Raw genomic sequence first — 20,872 nt, forward strand, 5'->3', positions numbered from 1 at the left:
GAATCCACTAATTTGAAGAGATGTCCACATACTTTTGCATATATAGTGTATGAATAATTTTAGCTGTTTCACTTTCAATCTATATTGAAACAAATGAACAGTGTCAATAAAGTAGATATAATTTGAAATATTTACAGAATCAGTCCATTTTACAGTAAATGTATAAACACATTCAGTCTGGTGGAAAAAATGGGACAACAGATTAGACACAATTTGATTAGCAATATAAATTTATGATTCACAGTTTCTACAGTGAATTTATCACATATTCCATGGTAATCCATGGAAATGTCATGAACATCTGGACATTACTGTTCATTTAAAGCCTTTTGCTGAATTATAAATAACTTGATTTTGGCCGTACAGCTCAAACAACATCAAACACATAACATTCCTCAAGTGTATGTAATATGTCAATCAATGGCTCCTGGCACATGGATAGGATGGGCTTATTCATGCCCTGGCTTCATATGCGATGCAGATCTGAAGAAGATGTGTGGTGTAGATAGGAAAGCTTCAGAGGACTGTGTAACAGATGGTGGCAGTCTTACGGTAGACACCCAAAGCAGGCGGGGTGGGCACAGATCTCACACAGATCTGGAGACGTGATGGCATCCACTGGAGAGAGACAACAGACACAGAAGGTTAATATATGCCTATGGCTGCTATAGTGTCAGATAGAATGCTAATATTGACAATGGGAGGAAGTTAATCAGCCTCGTTAAAGGGCTTGCAGAGCAATAGAGAGGCATGGGAGTGCTCTTTGTCTTGCACACTTTATTGCACTCAAATGCTGTTTGTTCTGTATTAATTGGGCTCTTGTGAGTAGAAATTGGGCTCTTGTGAGTAGAATCACTCGTGAGCAACACACATAAATCATGTCATTAAGTGGAAGTAGAAGGATATATTATACTTCAGGCAGCAGGATTGGCTGTGTCCAGGCCAACATCTCCTGCTTGTTGTAGCAAGCCGCCTACTGCTACAGCCTGCGTATGTGGTACAGCTCTCTGGTAGAGCTAACAACAGGTGCTATGAGGACGCGTGCCTCGGTCTCCGAGAATCGCTTTCCTGGGTTTACCATGTGTGCTCATGTGGAATAAAATAGGAAATATGTCAATACTGTCACATCTGTGATCTGGATCTCTGATCTCACAGCTTTGCTCAAGTATTTATGGGGGATCATGTTGTTGATTGTATAAAAACGATGAATGATATGGGATGGTTGTATTGTCTCTAAAATTCAGTAAATCCTGTCAGGTTACAGAGCACTTTGGCTGCTGCTATTGGTGGTTAGAGGTCATGTCAGCTGATAACAAGGCAGATGTTAATCAGTGTTTCACTGAAACCACTCAATGTGCTAATGACTACCAATGTATGCTGAACCCTTCAGAGTCAATCCCTTGAGGATGGATTAGGTTTCCATTATCATTGACTTCAAACACCTTTCAATCTGCATACACCCTTCCCTGAGTACACAACACAAATTCAGTTCAGAACAGGCCCCATAGGGAGGTTGTGGGGTCTTTAAAGGAGTAGTTCACTATTTTACAACTTGATGTTAGATGACCCTGAAAGTAGACTATGGGCCAGGAAAAACTGTAATCAATGGTTCAGATTCCTTTAAACAGCTATTACAACCTTCAGCTAACTTTAGCCACTGCTAGCTAAAACTCTATGGAATTGATGGGGACATGTGAACATGTTTTTTTATGGCCAAATTACATTGAAGGAACATCAAACCAAATATGGAGTTGATTTCACCTACATTGATTCTTAGCTAGTGATGAAAGTTTGTAATGGCTGTTTAAAGAAAACTGAACCATGGATTACAGTTTCTCCTGGCCCATAGACTACTTTCAGGATGAGCAACCATCCAACAAGTTGTTAAATAATGAATTACTACTAATTCTTTAAAGTGGGTCTTAAATAAATCCCATGGTTCCCCCCGCCTGGAAAATAACAAAAACATAAATACAAACATCAATAAAAAAATGAAATGGGGCCTTCCGAGTGGCACAGCGGTCTAAGGCACTGCATCATTGTGCTTGAGGCATCACTACAAACCGGAGTTCAATCCCAGGCTGTGTCACAACCGGCCGTGGCCAGGAGTCCCACAGGGCGGTGCACAATTGGCCCAGCTTTGTCCAGGTTATGGGAGGGTTTGGTCGGTGGGCTTTACTTGGCTCATTGCCCTCTAGTGACTCCTTGTGGCAGGCCAGGCACCTGCAAGCTGACTGCAGTCATCAGTTGAACTGTGTTTCCTCCGACACATTAGTGCGGCTGGCTTCCATGTTAAGTGGGTGGGTGTTAAGAAGCGGATTGGTGGGTCAAGTTTCTGAGGACACATGATGCAACCTTTGCCTCTCCTGAGCTCATTGGGAAGTTGCAGTGATGAGACAAGACTGCAATTGTATTTCATGAAATTAGGGAGAAAAATGGGATAAACTGCAACAATAAAAAATGAATGCGCTTGTCTTTTTTTAATAGCACTGACATTGCTGATTACTTTGTTGAGGGAAAATGTACTTGCTACGATTGTGATGTGTTGTTGTCTCACCTAGCTATCTTAAGATGAATGTCTCTGGATAAGAGCGTCTGCTAAATTACTAAAATGTAATTGTAAACATTTTGTGAAAACAGGTCACCTTCCCCACGAACTTCAGCAACTTAAAAAAATGCTGAAGCAGGTAATAGCCTACAAATCAAATCAAATCCAATTTGATTTGTCACACACACATAATTAGTTAATGCAAGTGTAGCGAAATGCTTGTGCTTCCAGTTCCGACAGTGCAGTAATATCTAACAAGTAATCTAACAATCCCCAACAACTACCTAATACACACAAATCTAAAGGGGGAGGAGAATATGTACATGTAAGTATATGAATGGGCGAGCGGCATAGGCAAGGTGCAATAGATTATATAAAATACAGTATATACATGTGATATGAATAATGTAAGACATGTAAACATTATAAATAAAATACAGTATATACATGTGATATGAGTAATGTAGGATATGTAAACATTATTAAAGTGGCATTATTTAAAGTTGCATTGTATAAAGTGACTAGTGATCCATTTATTAAAGTGGCCCATGATTGGGTCTCAATGTAGGCAGCAGCCTCTGAGTTAGTGATTGCTGTTTAGCAGTCTCACGGCCTTGAGATAGAAGCTGTTCATCAGTCTCTTGGTCCCAGCTTCGATGCAACTTTACTGACCTTGTCTTCTGGGTGGTAACGATGTGAACAGGCAGTGGCTTGGGTGGTTGATGTCCTTGATGATCTTTTTGGCCTTCCTGTGACATTGGGTGCTATAGGTGTCATGGAGGGCAGGTAGTTTGCCCCCGGTGATGCATTGTGCAGACTGGAGAGCCTTGTGGTTGAGGGCAGTGCAGTTGCCGTACCAGGCTGTGATATGGCCCAACAGGATGCTCTCGATTGTGCATCTGTAAAGGTTTGTCAGCTTCCTGAGGTTGAAGAGACGCTGTTGCACACTGTCTGTGTGGGTGGACCATTTCAGTTTGTCTGTGATGTGTATGCCGAGGAACTTAAAACTTTCCACCTTCTCTACTGCTGTCCCTTCGATGGGGATAGGGGGGTGCTCTCTCTACTGTTTCCTGAAGTCCACAATCACCTCCTTTGTTTTGTTGACGTTGAGTGAGAGGCTGTTTTCCTGACACCACACTCCGAGTGCCCTCACCTCTTCCCTGTAGGCTGTCTCGCCGTTGTTGGTAATCAAGCCCAACTACTGTTGTGTTGTCTGCAAACTTGAAGATTGAATTGGATTCGTGCAGGGCCACGCAGTTGTGGATGAACAGGGAGTACAGGAGGGTGCTGAGCACACACCCTTGTGGGGCCCCAGTGTTGAGGGTCAGCGAAGTGGAGATGTAGTTTCCTACCTTCACCACCTGGGGGCAGCCCGTCAGAAAGTCCAGGATCCAATTGCACAGGGTGGTGTTGAGACCCAGGGCCTCCAGCTTGATGATGATCTTGGAGGGTACAATGGTGTTGAATGCTGAGCTGTAGTCAATGAACAGCATTCTGACATAGGTATTCCTTTTGTCCAGATGGGATAGGGCAGTGTACAGTGTGATGGCGATTGCGTCATCTGTGGACCTGTTGGGGCGGTATGCAAACTGGGTCTAGGGTGGCCGGTAAGAAGGTGATTTGATCCTTGACAAGTCTCTCAAAGCACTTCATAATGACAGAAGTGAGTGCTACGTGGCGGTAGTCATTTAGTTCAGTTATATTTGCCTTCTTGGGCACAGGAACAATGGTCGCCATCTTGAAGCATGTGGGGACAACAGACTGGAATAGGGAGTGATTGAATATGTCCGTAAACACACCAGCCAGTTGATCTGCGCATGCTCAGAGGATATGGCTAGGGATGCTGTCCGGGCCAGCAGCCTTGCGAGGGTTAACACGTTTAAAGGTTTTACTCACATGAGCGACAGAGAAGGAGAGGGGGGGTGCAGTCCTTATTAGCGGGCCGCAACGTTTGCATTTTATTATCCACAAAGCGGGCAAAGAAGGTGTTTAGTTTGTCTGAAAGTGTGACGTCGGTGTCTGTGACGTGGCTGGTTTTCTTTTTGTGGTCCGTGATTTCCTGTAGACTCTGCCACATACGTCTCGTGTCTGAGCTCCACCTTGTCCCTGTACTGGCATTTTGCTTGTTTGATTGCCTTGTGGAGGGAATAACTACACTGTTTATATTCAGTCATATTCCCAGACCTCTTTCCATGTTTAAATGTGATGGATTGAGCTTTCAGTTTTGCGCACATGCCGCCATCCATCCACGGTTTCTGGTTAGGGTAGGTTGTGGGTACAACATCTCCAATGTACTTCTTTATAAACGCACTCACCCGAGTCAGCGTATAGGTCGATGTTGTTCTCTGAGGCTGACCAGAACATATTCAATTGCGCAGGATCTAAACAGTCTTGTGTTTGAATGCTAAAATATGCAGTTGATCATTTTTTACAACATATAAGGTGGATAGGGGCAATAAGACAAACCATTTTTAAAGTCATATACCGATATTGAATTACAATATTTCAGTCTACCCACTATTTGTTTATGGTACAGCCTTACCTAGCCTGGAGAAGACCATGGCTGCCTCTTTGCCCTGGCACACTGGATAGAAGGCCTGTGGCAAGACACGGTTGTTACAGACAGAGACCATGTTGGTGTTGATCAACCACGGGTTAACAATGGCCTCTGTGTCGATCAGCTCCTTCAACGCTTTCACAGCCTCTAGGGGATAGCTCCTTTCTCCATCCTGGACACAGTGAAACACATGGATGAGATGGTAAATTCTCTTGTTTACCCTTACATAACCCTTGATTTTTCACCTTAGATTGTCATTATTAGACAACCTAATGTGTTGTTCCACTATTAAGGTGACAGGTTTACAGAGGTGATTCTCATAGTGTAATAGATTATTATACAGTTAATAACCTTGTCAATGAGTTCAAAAGAAGTATGACAGTGTGTGGATTCCAAACAATAATGAATAAACCCCAACAGAATTTATTGCTATATGATAATTAAAACCAAAGAACAAGAAGCTAGCTTTTTAATGCTCTATACAATTAAAGGACAGTCAGTCATAGGCTGGCAGTCATTGGAAATTATAATGACATTATTTATTTATCAGTGTGTTGTTGAAAGTGATCTATTTCTCTAGTTCCACTAAATTATCTCACACGTCTGAACCAGTATCTCTAAACTCCAGACACTTACAGGTATTGTTAATCAAGTAACAAACCCTATACACCTCCAGAAGAATGTCCTTATCCCATGTCAAAGACAACAAAGAGTTACAGCACTAGTCACACAACTCTAAACATTTCTGACCATGGACATAAAGAAGAGATATACTCACCCTAATCTCCACACTCAGTGAGCCCCAGAGGATGCAAGAGGTCAACACGAGACCAACACTCAGTGATTTCATTTTCAGATTAGCCCGGATGTCTCAGAGAGCCTTGAGATGCAGAGAGAGGAGCCTACAGCTTGAATTGAGGTGTGCCTCTGTTCTGCCCTTTATAAACCCATTGCTGGACAGATTATTAAGTCACTTATTAACACGGGGCTGGAGCCCTCTTTACCCTGGGTACCTGATAACAAAACACAACCGGGTTATGCCACAGGATCCTCTTTTTCAACGTCTGTAGATGCCCCTGTCACCATGATGTTTGTATGCTTTTATTGTTGACATATTGTTCCACATCGACATCCTTAGTGCCAATTAAACAGCCTATAAATCGAATTTCTCCCATCTCACCCACAGTCATTTATCATTAAACCCTGATAACAAAGCAACAGGCTATCTGTCCAGTTGTATAGTGGTTGTTTGCATTGTAGGTATGATAGTGACTTTGTCAACTTTGTTTGGATAGGTCTGTCTAATATTTGTGGCATTTGCAATCTGCAAACAAGGAGGCTGAGACTGTAATTCATTCAAATCTGCCACAGCAATGCATTTGCTGTGACTTCATTTACAATCTACCCATGACGTGCATACACTTCCTTTGGCTGGGAACTGGAAGCATCTACCTATGATGAATATACCTGATAGTACTAGAGGTACCATGGGAAAAAAGAGATTCTGCTTAATGGGGCAGTATGCAGTTCAAACAACAACAAAGTGGGAACCTGACACTGTTTTTGGTCAACAGCTGAGGGATGGGTTTGGGAAATGTAACCACTGTCAAATTCATAGACAGAGATATGGATGCAAGGACAAAACAGACATGACATCAAAATTCTAGTTTAACCATGCTTTGAGGCTATACAGTGTTTACAATTACATTGTTTTCAAACAATGGTGTAAAAGAAGCTTATATTTTGGCCGTACGACAGTTGAACTAAGCTCATGAGGCATTTATAACTTATATTCTTCAATAATCAATGGGTACATATCATTAACTTAAAAGTTCAATACTTATAATACTGAAATGTACATTTGATTGAATTTAGTTATTTTGCTACATGTTGATTATTTTTGACCCACTAGCGAAAGGGATATTGTAAAAGTTGTCTCTTTGCTTGTCAGTCAGCATTACAAAGAGAAGGTTGGCCGAATACATACTTTCAATTTTCTAGCACATACAGTCTGGCTCTTAGAGTAAAAATGGTAGAATGGCCTAAAAACACTGAAGGTTGCTAGTGATTGTCTCTTTGTGCTTGTAAACTGTCTCATTATTTTTCTTTAATGCCAATAATAATACTTAACTACACATCTAAAAAACAAATAACATTGGGAGCATCAACTACATTAGGGACAGGCACTTGGGATTCTAAATTAAAGACTGTAATATGTAGATTTTCTGAGACAGGTATGTTTGGTATTTGGTATTTTATTAGGATCCCTATTAGCTGTTGCAGAAGCAGCAGCTACTCTTCCTGGGGTCCACACAAAACATGAAAGATGACATAATATAGAACATCAATAGACAACAACAGCTCAAGAACAGAACTACATACATTTTTTTTAAAGGCACACGTAGCCTACATATCGATGCATACACACAAACTATCTAGATCAAATAAGGGAGAGGCATTGTGCCGTGAGGTCTTGCTTTATCTGTTTTTTTAAAACCAGGTTTGCTGTTTATTTGAGCAATATGAGATAGAAGGAAGTTCTATGCAAAAAGGGCTCAGAATTTATTCTGGATTTGGGGACTGTAAAAAGACCCCTGGTGGCATGTCTGGTGGGGTAAGTGTGTGTGTGTCAGAGCTGTGTGTAAGTTGACTATGCAAACAATTTGAGATTTCCAACAGAAGAAGCCACCGTGCTTCTACACCTGCATTGCTTGCTGTTTGGGGTTTTAGGCTAGGTTTCTATACAGCACTTTGAGATATCAGCTGATGTAAGAAGGGCTATATAAATACATTTGATTTGATTTCATTTGATTTCATTTGATCAATGTCTAGGTAATGAAGCAAAAGCACAGTGACAATAGAATACATTGTGGGATGTAAGTTGTGCACTGGGGCAGCAGTTAGCCTTAAGATGAACTATTAACCTCTCAATGTGTCTGTGTGTGTGTGTGTGCGTGTGCGAGTGTGTTTATGCATGTGTGTGTGTGTTTGTGTATGTGTTGGGGAAAGACAGAAATTTCAAGTATCAACCAAAAGTGAATAAAGTGTTATTCTTTGTGTTGTGCCAATATCAGCCAGTTTATCAGGTATGTTCTATTCAAGGTTTTCTGATGCAGTTGGTAGATCACTCACTGAAACAAAATGACATGTTCTTCAATTGTTTTTTTATTAAACATGAGGCATTTATAAACATACAAAAGAATGCAAAACCCCCAAAACAAAAATACATCTCTACATTAAATAAGTACAACGACTGGTAAGATAGAACTGTAACAAATCAACATTTCCAAAATAAAAGTCAAGTGATAAAAGGAAAAGAAAATATGTAGACAAATAAGTGCTGAATATGCTCCAAATAACATTTTCTAGAAAATGAGCCTCCATCATTTAATCTTCTTTTTTTTTTTTTTTTTTCTACATTTCTGGTCCAGTTATCTTTTGGGCCAATCATGTCTGAGGATGGCAATTTGAAGACATGAAATCCACATTGTTGTCATAATATGCAGAATGATAATGTGGGTGGCTTGTCTTCTGCTGGCAGTCAGGTTGATATCTTGCCTAACAGCCTGTGCAGGCAACAAAGGCACATATCTCACAGATGTCTATAGGCATAGTAGCTGGAAGAAAGAAGAGAAAGGTACTGTGTTAAAACATGTTTCAAAATCACTCAATCACTTCAAACGTCAACCACATATTGCAGAGACAAACTAGCATAAAAGAGATTCTGATCAATGACTCGCCATCAGCAAATTATAACGGTCTTATCACAATCTGGTCTGTTCCACCAAGTTGGACTGTAGAGGATATTATTCTATAGTGTGGCCTTTTCTTACCAAGTCTTGAGAGAGACATGCTGGCCCCTCTCTGCATGCACAGGGGCATGAACTCCTGTGGCAGGGAGGGGTTAGCACAGACGGAAGCAAAGCTGGTGCTGGCGAGATGAGGATTCTGCTTCCCGTTTACACTGCTGCTCTCTGTCAGCTCTTGGAGCTTCTTCACTGATTCCAGTGAGAAAACAAAGTCGCCCTCCTAGAGAGAAGAGAAGAGAGGAGAGAGACACGGTTAGAGAGAGCACCACATCAGTGAGTCATATTGGGGACCCGGCCAATCATAAAGATGCTTTACGCATTCTATAGGTGACAAGGATGCCCATAGAGTTGTAATGATAGCTTACACCAAGTATGCACTTTGTTTTAAAAAATCCACTCTGAATTTTGTCTGTTTCATTAGTTTACAATTTTTGTCCAATTGAGTATGAGTTTGAATCTGATATTACTGTAGTCTATAGTCTTCATAGTATAATGCATTATAGTAAGGTAAACCTTGCTGTAGGAGGAGCCCTTACCTGCACTTTGACTTGGACTGCATGGGCTTCAGAGACCAGATAGAGAGCCAAGAGCACAAGAGCAATGGAGAGAATGGTTTTCATCTTGTATTTTGACAGGTTTGCTTTGAGCCTTTAGTCTTGCTGTTGTTGGTGTGTTTGGAAGGTTGTCTCACCTCATTCTCTGCTCTCCATTCATCTCCCTTCTGCCTTTTAAAGGGTTGACTTTCAACTCAGCTCAGCCTTGCTGGCCTGGGATTGGCTAAGCTGCACATGGGAGAAAAGTATTTCTCACGGTTTAATGAGTAGTGATGGTGGATTTTAAAAGGTCATAAAGGGAGATTCATAAATCCTCTCTGACCTCATCCAGTGTGATGTTTTTATGGACCGTTACTTGCTGACTCCACAAGTAATCCGTGTACAGTCCCACAAACGGTCTTTATTCTGATTCTGAACAAACTTTGCATAGTTTACACAAGCCACACTTTTTTGGTGTCTGAAAAATATTTTTGTTACAATTTATCTGTCGTCTGCAAGGATGGTAAAACATTTATAAAATTAATTGAAAACATAATACTGCTGCATATATTATAATTTGATTATTATAATTACACAGTCAGACATTTTAGGAGCCTCATTTATCAGTCAAAACCAGACACATCCATAAGGCCATTAAGGTTGACCAAAACCATTTGTTACTGGGTTATACACTAAAATGATTTGTCAAACAGAAAACATGCTCTGTCCTCCATAACATGCCATAACTCATTTTAAAACATTGAAGTATAGATTGATTATATACTGAACAAAAATATAAACTCAACACACAACAATTTCAAAGATTTTACTGAGTTATGGTTCAACCATAGAAGGCTACATGGAGGGAGAATGCTTAACACAGACAGTTTGAGATAAAAATAATATCATTTTTTAAAACCTTCATTTAACTAGGCAAGTCAGTTAATTAAGAACACTTTCTTATTTACAATGATGGCCTACCCTGGCCAAACTCTCCCCTAACCCGGACGACGCTGTGCCTGTGAGATAAGGCCATTAGTCAGTATCCTCTCCATAAGGTCGAAACTCAGCAGTATGGACCAATGGTATGAGGGTAGGGCATGTCATGCTCCGTCACTGGAATACCAAATCTACCTGTATTTTATAGGACACACCTGAGTAATTGAGGGATACAAAGTATATTGAAAACAGGTGCTTCCACACAGGTGTGGTTCCTGAGTTAATTAAGCAATTAATATCCCATCATGTAAAAAAATGCCCAATTGCCCATTATTTTGGCTACCATGGCTAGAAGAAGAAATCTCAGTAACTTTGATAGAGGGGTTTCAAAGGAGCATAGGGAGTTTAAAAGTGTGTGTGTGTGTGTGTCAGTCACCAGATCTCAACCCAATTGAACACTTATGGGAGATTCTGGAACAGTGCCTGAGACTGCATTTTCCCCCACCATCAACAATTTATCATTGAAGAATGGAGTCATATCCCTCCAATAAAGTTCCAGACACTATGCCACAGTACATTGAAGCTGCTCTGGCAGCCCAACACTTTATAATGGTGTTTCCTCTATTTTGGCAGTTTTTTATTAACGAGGCAAGTCAGTTAAGAACAAATTCTTATTTACAATGACGGCCTACCAGGGAACAGTGGGTTAACTGCCTTGTTCAGGGGTAGAACGACAGATTTTTACCTTGTCAGTTTAGGGATTCAATCCAGAAACCTTTCGGTTACTGGCCCAACACTCTAACCACTAGGCTACCTGCCGCCCCAATTGCAGTTCCCTGTATTATAACTGATAGGCTAGTGGCAAGGCCCCCACATTTTTTATGATACCCCTACCCAAGGTAGAACAAAACACAACCATATTTTTTCACATCTTTAATGTCTCCCATTAATGAAATGGATGGTTGTGTATAAATATTTTACTGCAAAAGTGGTTAAATTGATAGATATTGTGAATGCCTAGCTGAAGCTCATATAACCCAATATTACAAGCTCTGATATTGCAAAAATTTGGAAAACAAGTAGTCAGTTGTCTACTCTACGTACACAAACAAACAGCATTAGGATATCTTAATGCATCTTGGAAATATAGACCTGTAAACATATATTTGGTTCCCGAGTGGCGCAGCGGTCTAAGGCACTGCATCTCAGTATCACAACCAGCCGTGATCGAGAGTCCCATAGGGCGGCGCACAATTGGCCAAGCATCGTCCAGGTTTGGCCGGGGTAGGCAGTCATTGTAAAATGAGAATTTGTTTTTTACTGACTTGCCTAGTTAAATAAAGGTTAAATAAAAAATTAAAAATGTAAATAGAGATAAAATAGTTGGAAATGTTAACTATGAATGTAAGCTTTACTTTTTGGTTGCTAATGTATAGACACATTTCCAAGTCAACTGGGTGAGGAGACAAAGTAGCCAGTGGTGGTTGTAGTTCTGTGGTTTGACCATCTAGCACAGCTAACTGGTCATTCTGGGCAAGCTGCTGCAACAAGGCCAGGATCCTTGCTGTATGACTGGCGGGGCATTGGGATTTTGGGATTACTGCACAGTTTCCAAGACCAATGCATGAGTCACCCCAACATGGGAGCTCATTCTTTACATGCAAGTCCAGTTCAGGGATCACATGGGCTGGCCAGCCATGGTTGGTAGCAAAATATGTACACGCGATGTCAATACACGCCAGCACTTTCCAGATGGAATTTTGGCTGTTTAATGGCCTCCTGACATGTGGCAGCCCAGTTCCATAATGTCTCTGTCTGTACTAACTGCCAGAAGGGAGGGCTGATGGTGGAGTAGGCCTATCCAGGACAGTTCTGGGAGAATCAGGATGGCATTGACTTTAGACAGGTGCAATTCCTATTGTATATGTGAAAGCCCAGTAAATTGATGGGATTTACTTGTCAATGAGTGCTTGCCACCATTATGTGTGGTTGCATTCTCCCCATGCATCATAATTAGGGCCCTGTGTTTTGGTTTATCAAGTCACATGACCTGGATTTGTACCTTTATTTAAAGCTTTTTCATTCAACTGTCCTATTTTCTTTTTTTTATGTCAGACGGCCCAGCACCACCCTCAGACATGAGCTCTCATGTTGGGGTGACTCATTTAATTCTCATTTCGGGAAAATAAAGGTTGAAATAAAGGTTCAAATCCAGGTCATTTGACATGATTAACCAAAACATTGGGCCCTAACAATAATGTCACTAGATCACAGCAACTCCAGGGCAGACAAACATGATGTTGGACATGATTTTATGGAAAAAGCAATGTGCCTTCTCAACCTGAACAGCATAAGAGTGCACCCGAACATCCCAATTTGCATCACGAATGCAGTGAGCCAGCAGAAATACATCTTGGATTCAGGTAGCCATATTTGACTAGCCATGAATCAAAGCTCACTTCTAAATGATAAGGAGGTGAATTAAGAGCCTAATCCTGGAGGCACAAGTTATACCACAGTGGTGGCAAGTTGTAGAGCTAGGGAGAGGGTGTCAGAGTCCAGGGTAGGATTCTCTTTCCTTTCGTTGGAGAATCCCACTTACCTCAATGATCCTCAAAAAGGTTTGTGACTTGGAATACTTGGTGTTGTCATGCCAAGCAGTCTGCTGCCTTTTCTATATCTAGACAAAGGTGCTTGAGTGTAGTTATGGCAAGCATATTAGATTCCCAACCTAGTTGAATTGCACAAAAATAGCATTGAGTACAGGTCATAAGAACAGTACACAAATCTGAATAATGTCTCTCATTTAAAACATGTATGGACTGACACAGATGTGAAGCGAGAGCGCTATGTCTGCCCAAAATCACTCCACTTTTAAGCACTGTCCACTTTTGGGCTCCTGAGTGACACAGCAGTCTAAGGCAATGCATCTCGGTGCTAGAGACTTCACTACAGACCCTGGTTCCATTCCAGGCTGTATCACAACCGACCGTGATTGGGAGTCCCATAGGGCGGTGCACAATTGGCCAAGTGTCGTCTGGGTTAGGTAGGAATAAGAACTTGTTCTTAACTGACTTGCCTAGTTAAATAAAGGTTAAATAAATAAATAAAAATAAGCAGATCCGAAATTACTAAGCAGGTGAGTAGTTTTTGTATGAGAGATAATGAAAGAGTGTCAGATTTAGTGTAGATAAACATTAATTGCTATTTTGATGTCAGGTTTATTTGATCTAATAGTTTTGTAATGCTTAGGTTGTTATGAGTGTACTGATAGAAGTGTGACACACGTGACATCCTGGCAACTTTGAGAGAAAACACTTTATACTGGATTTGTCCCTGTTGAAATTTGAGAGAATCTGCATATTCATGAGGCTAGCATAGCATCTTTCTCTCCATTGAATACAGCCGGTTGACGTCAGCACCCACATCAAATATTGGAAAAATAATTATAATAATGAGATGTATCCACCAATCGAAAGAGAGGCATAGGCGGGAGCTTGACAGGCCGCTGTTCCGCTCTGTGGACAACGAATCTTTGTTAGGGCAGAGACAGAAGTTTCTGATCATTATATCCATATCTCTGTATACATACAGGCGGATAAACCACCATTTAATGGAATTGTGGCAGCCATATTGGATTTTGGACACCATATTAGATCTGGAGTCAAATCTAGGTGGTGGGGGCTAATGTAATTGCAAGAGTAGGGGCTGAACAAATAAAATCCACAGAGAAACCTTTTCAGTGTCTGAGGCAACTTGTTTTCCATACAATAGCCACAATATTTAAAACAACATGTGTAACTGTATGTATTTTGTCAGACAAGACCATACAGCACTGAATGAGACCACATTAGACTTGGAAAGTTGTCAATTAATCAGCTACCAAAAAACTAAGCTTACATTCATCATAAATATTTATAGTTGATATTTCCGCCTATTTTACCTCTGTTTTTACAGGTCTATATGTCCAAGATGCATTAATATATCCTAATGATGTTTCTTAGCGTATGTACAGTAGTGCAGACAACTGACTACTTGAAATGAATGCCAAACTCTCCAAACTGAGATACCTGTCTCTATTTTGAAGCGCCAGTAATGATGTTGTTGCACAGTCACATCTGGTCCTAAAGTATGAATAATCAAACAACCCTTGACTAGAGAGTTTCCCATCCCGGTGGAGTAGATCAGCTACACAACTGCCAGATCGCTCAGATTCTCTAGAATTCAAGCTGAGGGAGGGATAACTGAGACTGTTGATGTGTTGCTGTGAATAAATTAACGTGTGTTCACCTGTATTCTATTAGCTGAATATGAATCATTACACTATTCCCGTACATTTCTATTGCTTTGAGCTACACACTGAACAAAAATATAAACGCAACATGTAAAGTGTTGGTCCCATGTTTCATGAGCTGAAATAAAATATCCAAGACATTTTCCATACGCACAAAATGCTTAGTTTATATCCCTGTTAGTGAGCATTTCTCCTTTGCCAAAATAATCCTCTGACAGCTGTTTTAACAGCATGATCATTACACAGGTGCATCTTGTGTTGGGGTCAATAAAAGGCCCCCCTAAAATGTGCAGTTTTGTCACAACACAATGCCACAGATGTCTCAAGTTTTAAGGTTGTATGCTATAAGGGCACAGGGCAACACTCAGATGCAGACACGAGAGGCAGATGGTTCAAGTCTCTGATATTTATTAGTATCCAAGGGGCAGGCAAGTGAATGGTCGTGGACAGGCAAAAGATCATAACAAGGTCAGAGTCCAGGAGGTACAGAGAGGCAGGCAGGCTCGAGGTCAGGGCAGGCAGTATGGTCAGGCAGGCGAGTTCAGAGTCAAGGCAGGTAAGGGTCAAAACTGGGAGGACTAGCAAGAACAGAGAAAAGGAACAGCAGGAGCACGGAGTAACACACTGGTTGACTTGACAAAACAAGACGAATTGGTACAGACAGACAGAAAACACAGGTATAAATACCCAGGGGATAATGGGGAAGATGGGTGACACTTGGAGGGGGTGGAGACAAGCACAAGGACAGGTGAAACAGATCAGGGTATGACAGTATACTACTGGTATGCTGACTGCAGAAATGTCCACCAGAGCTGTTGCCAGAGACTTTAATGTTAATTTCTCTATCATAAGCTGCCTCAAATATTGTTTTAGAGAATTTGGCAGTATGTCCAACCGGCCTCACAACAGCAGACCACGTATAACCACGCCAGCCCAGGGCCTCCACATCTGGCTTCTTCACCTGCGGGATCATCTGAGACCAGCCACCCGGACAGCTGATAAAACTATGGGTTTGCCCAACAAACTGTCAGAAACCCTCTCAGGGAAGTTTATCCTCACCAGGGTCTTGATCTGACTGCAGTTTGGCATCGTAACTGACTACAGTGGGCAAATGCTTACCTTCGATGGCCACTAGCATGCTCGAGAAGTGTGCTCTTCAAGGATGAATCATGGTTTCAACAGTACCGGGCAGATGGCCGTGTGGGCAAGCGGTTTGCTGATGTCAACGTTGTGAACAGAGTGCCCCATGGTGGCAGTGGGGATATGGTATGGGCAGGCATAAGCTACGGACAATGAACACAATTGCATTTTTATTGATGGCAATTTGAATGCACAGAGATACTGTAACGAGATCCTGAGGCCCAATGTCGTGCCATTCATCCGCCACCATCACCTCATGTTTCAGCATGATAATGCACAGCCCCATGTCACAAGGATCTATACACAATTCCTGGAAGCTGAAAATGTCCCAGTTCTTGCCTATATACTCACTAGAAATGTTTGGGATGCTCTGGATCAACATGTACGACAGCGTGCTCCAGTTCCCGCCACAATCCAACAACTTCGCACAGCCCTTGAAGAGGAGTGGGACAACATTCGAAGGCCACAATCAACAACCGGATCAACTCTATGCGAAGGAGATGTGTCGCGCTGCATGAGGCAAATGGTGTTCAAACCAGCTACATGCTGGTTTTCTGATCCATGCCCCTACTTTTTTATTAAGGTATCTGTGACCAACGTATGCATATCTGCATTCCCAGTCACGGGCCTGAAGCATTTATTTTTATTTAATGATTTCCTTATATGACCTATAGCTCAGTAAAATGTTTGAAGTTCTTGCATGTTAAATTAATATTTTTGTTCAGTGTATATTTAGCTGCATCGCTATACTAAGGCGACTACATGTGTTTTAACACACAGACCACTGCTGGCCAAACCCTCGTAAAGGGTAGATAGCGATCATTTTGATGAGTTTTTCTCTGAAGACCATTTGACATTTGAATCATCATAAAAATGCACATTTATTTATCCACTACTGCAAAGCAGGCCTTCTATCAGTTTTGACAGAGCTGCCATATAAATGGATCATTAATGTCGATGGTGAGTGAAATGAATGGTGAAACTATTGCCATTGATACATATTAGGCTTCCATTTCCAGGACTCAATTGTTGTGGAGGAAGTGTGTGTGTGTGTGTGAAAGAGAGTATTATGTGGCTAATTTAGAGGCAATATAACAATTCCAACCGAACACGCATACTGTACCTTAATCACATGCGCCTTCACAACAACAACTTTGGCAAAGTTACAAATCTTCAGAACAAATGAACAATGTTATCAATCTGTCTGAAAGTGATAAAGTAATAACACAAAGCAGGACAAGGATTCTTGACTCGTCTGTTGTTTACATCAAGGTTTCCCTAACTCGTTCATGGGCCCTAGCACTACACAGCTGATTCAATTAACCAACTCATCATCAAGCCCAGGACCGACTATGGGAAACCCCGGTTTACATTATTCATATCACCTCCAAATAATCAGTGATTCAACACATTTTCAAAAACAATAACAAGTTTATATTTCCATAATCATCAAATAGGTATCTAGTTCAGTATACTGCACATGATATACTGCAAGTTTTCCAGGTGTCAGACTTTTTGCGTATGCCACCTTATCGCTTATCGCAGCCTATGGTCAGATGAGCAGACTATATACCATCATGTCTGGGCTGTAAACTGAACAAGTCCTCCATGTCCAACAGGCTTACGTCATAGGACAGCCAATAAAGGGAAGTTGGTGGTCGTACTAGTCAGCTGCTGATGACACTTTTGATATTGTTATATACAGTATTTACTAGGTTTACTATCAATTACCTTACAGTTATCACATGAGATATTCCTCATAGAAATATATTATGTTACAATAACTATATTGTAGTGCACAAAGTGTTTGTACGGAAACCTTCATTGATTGCACATTTGAAATAGCGGTCAATCTGCACAATCCTCTTTTAGAACATTTTTTTTCTGCTCGCTTCTGCTTTGTTTGCTGTCACTGTAAAGCTCTTTGTGACAACTGCTGATGTAAAAAGGGCTTTATAAAATGAATGTGATTGATTGAATGAATTTGATTGATTGAATCTTCTTCTCAATGACACTTGCAAATAGTAGGACTAGGACCTGTCCAGTGCCCCGTGGGTTGATTAGCGTGGAGCGTTGCAGATGGAATGCATCAAGATAGAGATGTATTGTGTCAAACATTCTATCTGAATGTTTTGTGATTGCATTGATGCCTGCTTTGGCAGAGCACAACAGTATAATAACTTGATGACTAACTGGTTTAAGGCTTTAGCAAAACAGATCACATTGTAATGTAGCATCATGATGAAATGGATAAAATCTCCAAATAAGCACAACAACAACTGAATATTCACTTCAAGCTCTGACGACCTTTTGATGAGAGACACTGACAGACAGTTTTCACGAGAAAGCTATGTAGATATCATTTTTATTGGCACTGTAACGGTTTTCTGTATGAGAAGGAGAGTCGGACCAAAATGCAGCGTGTGGTTTACGATCCATGTTTATTAATAATACGAAACACGAATCTCCAATACAATACTACAAAACAAAACGTAACGAAAACCTAAACAGCCTATCTGGTGAAAAAAACACATAGACAGGAACAATCACCCACAAACACACAGTGAAACCCAGGCTACCTAAATATGGTTCCCAATCAGAGACAATGACGAACACCTGCCTCTGACTGAGAACCATATCAGGCTGAACATAGAAATAGACAAACAAGACATGAAACATAGAATACCCACTCAGATCACACCCTGACCAATCAAAACATAGAAAATACAAAGTAAACTATGGTCAGGGCGTGACAGTACCCCCCCCCCCAAGGTGCGGACTCCGGCCGCAAAACCTGAACCTATAGGGGAGGGTCTGGGTGGGCATCTGTCCGCGGTGGCGGCTCTGGCGCTGGACGTGGACCCCACTCCATGACAGTTTTAATCCCCCTCCTAAACATCCCTAAATAGGTTACCCACCACAATGATAACATGGGACAGAGGGACAGCTCGGGACAGAGGTAACTCAGGACAGATAGGTAGCTCAGCACTGAGAGGAAGCTCAGCACTGAGAAGAAGCTCAGCACTGAGAGGAAGCCCAGGCAGGTAGTAGAAACTACCAGAACCTGGCTGGCTGGCGGTTTCAGCAGATCCTGGTCGACTAGCAGATCTGGGAGAATCTGGTCGACTGGCGGATCTGGGAGAATCTGGTCGACTGGCGGATCTGGGAGAATCTGGTCGACTGGCGGATCTGGGAGAATCTGGTCGACTGGCGGATCTGGGAGAATCTGGTCGACTGGCGGATCTGGGAGAATCTGGTCGACTGGCGGATCTGGGAGAATCTGGTCGACTGGCGGATCTGGGAGAATCTGGTCGACTGGCAGATCTGGAAGAGTCTGGTCGACTGGCAGATCTGGAAGAGTCTGGTCGACTGGCAGATCTGGAAGAGTCTGGTCGACTGGCAGATCTGGAAGAGTCTGGACGACTGGCAGATCTGGAAGAGTCTGGTCGACTGGCAGATCTGGAAGAGTCTGGTCGACTGGCAGATCTGGAAGAGTCTGGTCGACTGGCAGATCTGGAAGAGTCTGGTCGACTGGCAGATCTGAGAGAGTCTGGTCGACTGGCAGATCTGGAAGAGTCTGGTCGACTGGCAGATCTGGAAGAGTCTGGTCGACTGGCAGATCTGGAAGAGTCTGGTCGACTGGCAGATCTGGAAGAGTCTGGTCGACTGGCAGATCTGGAAGAGTCTGGACGACTGGCAGATCTGGAAGAGTCTGGACGACTGGCAGATCTGGAAGAGTCTGGACGACTGGCAGATCTGGAAGAGTCTGGACGACTGGCAGATCTGGAAGAGTCTGGACGACTGGCAGATCTGGAAGAGTCTGGTCGACTGGCAGCTCTGTCTGCTCCATGCTGACTGGCTGCTCCATGCTGACTGGCAGCTCTGGCTGCTCCATGCTGACTGGCTGCTCCATGCTGACTGGCAGCTCTGGCTGCTCCATGCTGACTGGCTGCTCTGGCTGCTCCATGCTGACTGGCTGCTCTGGCTGCTCCATGCTGACTGGCTGCTCCATGCTGACTGGCTGCTCCATGCTGACTGGCGGCCCTGGCTGCTCCATGCTGACTGGCGGCCCTGGCTGCTCCATGCTGACTGGCGGCCCTGGCTGCTCCATGCTAACTGGCGGCCCTGGCTGCTCCATGCTAACTGGCAGCTCTGGCGGCTCCTTGCAGACTGGCAGCTCTGGCGGCTCCTTGCAGACTGGCAGCTTTGGCGGCATCCTGCAGACAGGCAGCTCCTTGCAGACTGGCAGCTCCATGCAGACTGGCAGCTCTATGCAGACTGGCAGCTCCATGCAGACTGGCAGCTCCTTGCAGACTGGCAGCTCCTTGCAGACTGGCAGCTCCTTGCTAACTGGCAGCTCTAAGCTAACTGGCAGCTCTATGCTAACTGGCAGTTCTGAACAGGCGGGAGACTCCGGCAGCGCTGTAGAGGCGGAAAGCTCTGACAGCGCTAAACAGGCGGGAGACTCCGACAGCGCTGGAGAGGAGGAGGGCTCCGACAGCGCTGGACAGGCGAGGCGCACTGTAGGCCTGATGCGTGGTACTGGCACTGGTGGTACTGGGCCAAGGACACGCACAGGAAGCCTGGTGCGGGGAGCTGCTACCGGAGGGCTGGGGTGTGGAGGTGGTACTGGAAAAACCGGACCGTGCAGGCGCACTGGAGCTCTTGAGCACCGAGCCTGCCCAACCTTACCTGGTTGAATGCTCACGGTCGCCCTGCCAGTGCGGCGAGGTGGAATAGCCCGCACTGGGCTATGCAGGCGAACCGGAGACACCTAGCGCAAGGCTGGTGCCATGTAAGCCGGCCCAAGGAGACGCACTGGGGACCAGCTGCGTAGAGCCGGCTTCATGGCATTAGGCTCGACGCTCAATCTAGCCCGGCAGACACGCGGAGCTGGAATATACCGCACCGGGCTATGCACCCGCACTGGAGACACCGTGCGCACCACTGCATAACACGGTGCCTGTCCGGTCTCTCTAGCCCCCCGGTAAGCACAGGGAGTCTGCTCAGGTCTCCTACCTGGCATAGCCATACTCCCTGTTAGCCCCCCCC

At 43.2% G+C, this 20,872-nt stretch overlaps 2 protein-coding genes across 2 annotated transcripts; both read right to left on the reverse strand.

Moving 5' to 3' along the window:
- Positions 1-212: 212 nt before the first annotated feature.
- On the reverse strand, positions 213-6,027 carry LOC110527999 (guanylin). Its single transcript, XM_021609754.2, has 3 exons — positions 5,884-6,027; positions 5,091-5,277; positions 213-618 (listed from the first exon to the last, which is right to left on the reverse strand). The coding sequence occupies exons 1-3, from the start codon at positions 5,953-5,955 to the stop codon at positions 548-550; spliced, it is 330 nt and encodes a 109-aa protein (XP_021465429.2). The 5' UTR covers positions 5,956-6,027; the 3' UTR covers positions 213-547.
- Positions 6,028-8,501: 2,474 nt separating this feature from the next.
- LOC110527121 (guanylin) lies at positions 8,502-9,658 on the reverse strand. Its single transcript, XM_021608275.2, has 3 exons — positions 9,451-9,658; positions 8,939-9,134; positions 8,502-8,722 (listed from the first exon to the last, which is right to left on the reverse strand). Exons 1-3 carry the CDS (start codon positions 9,532-9,534, stop codon positions 8,664-8,666), a joined length of 339 nt encoding a protein of 112 aa, XP_021463950.2. The 5' UTR covers positions 9,535-9,658; the 3' UTR covers positions 8,502-8,663.
- Positions 9,659-20,872: the final 11,214 nt, after the last annotated feature.

Source organism: Oncorhynchus mykiss, chromosome 7 (assembly GCF_013265735.2).
Source record: "Oncorhynchus mykiss isolate Arlee chromosome 7, USDA_OmykA_1.1, whole genome shotgun sequence".
NCBI classification, from domain to species: Eukaryota; Metazoa; Chordata; class Actinopteri; order Salmoniformes; family Salmonidae; genus Oncorhynchus; species Oncorhynchus mykiss.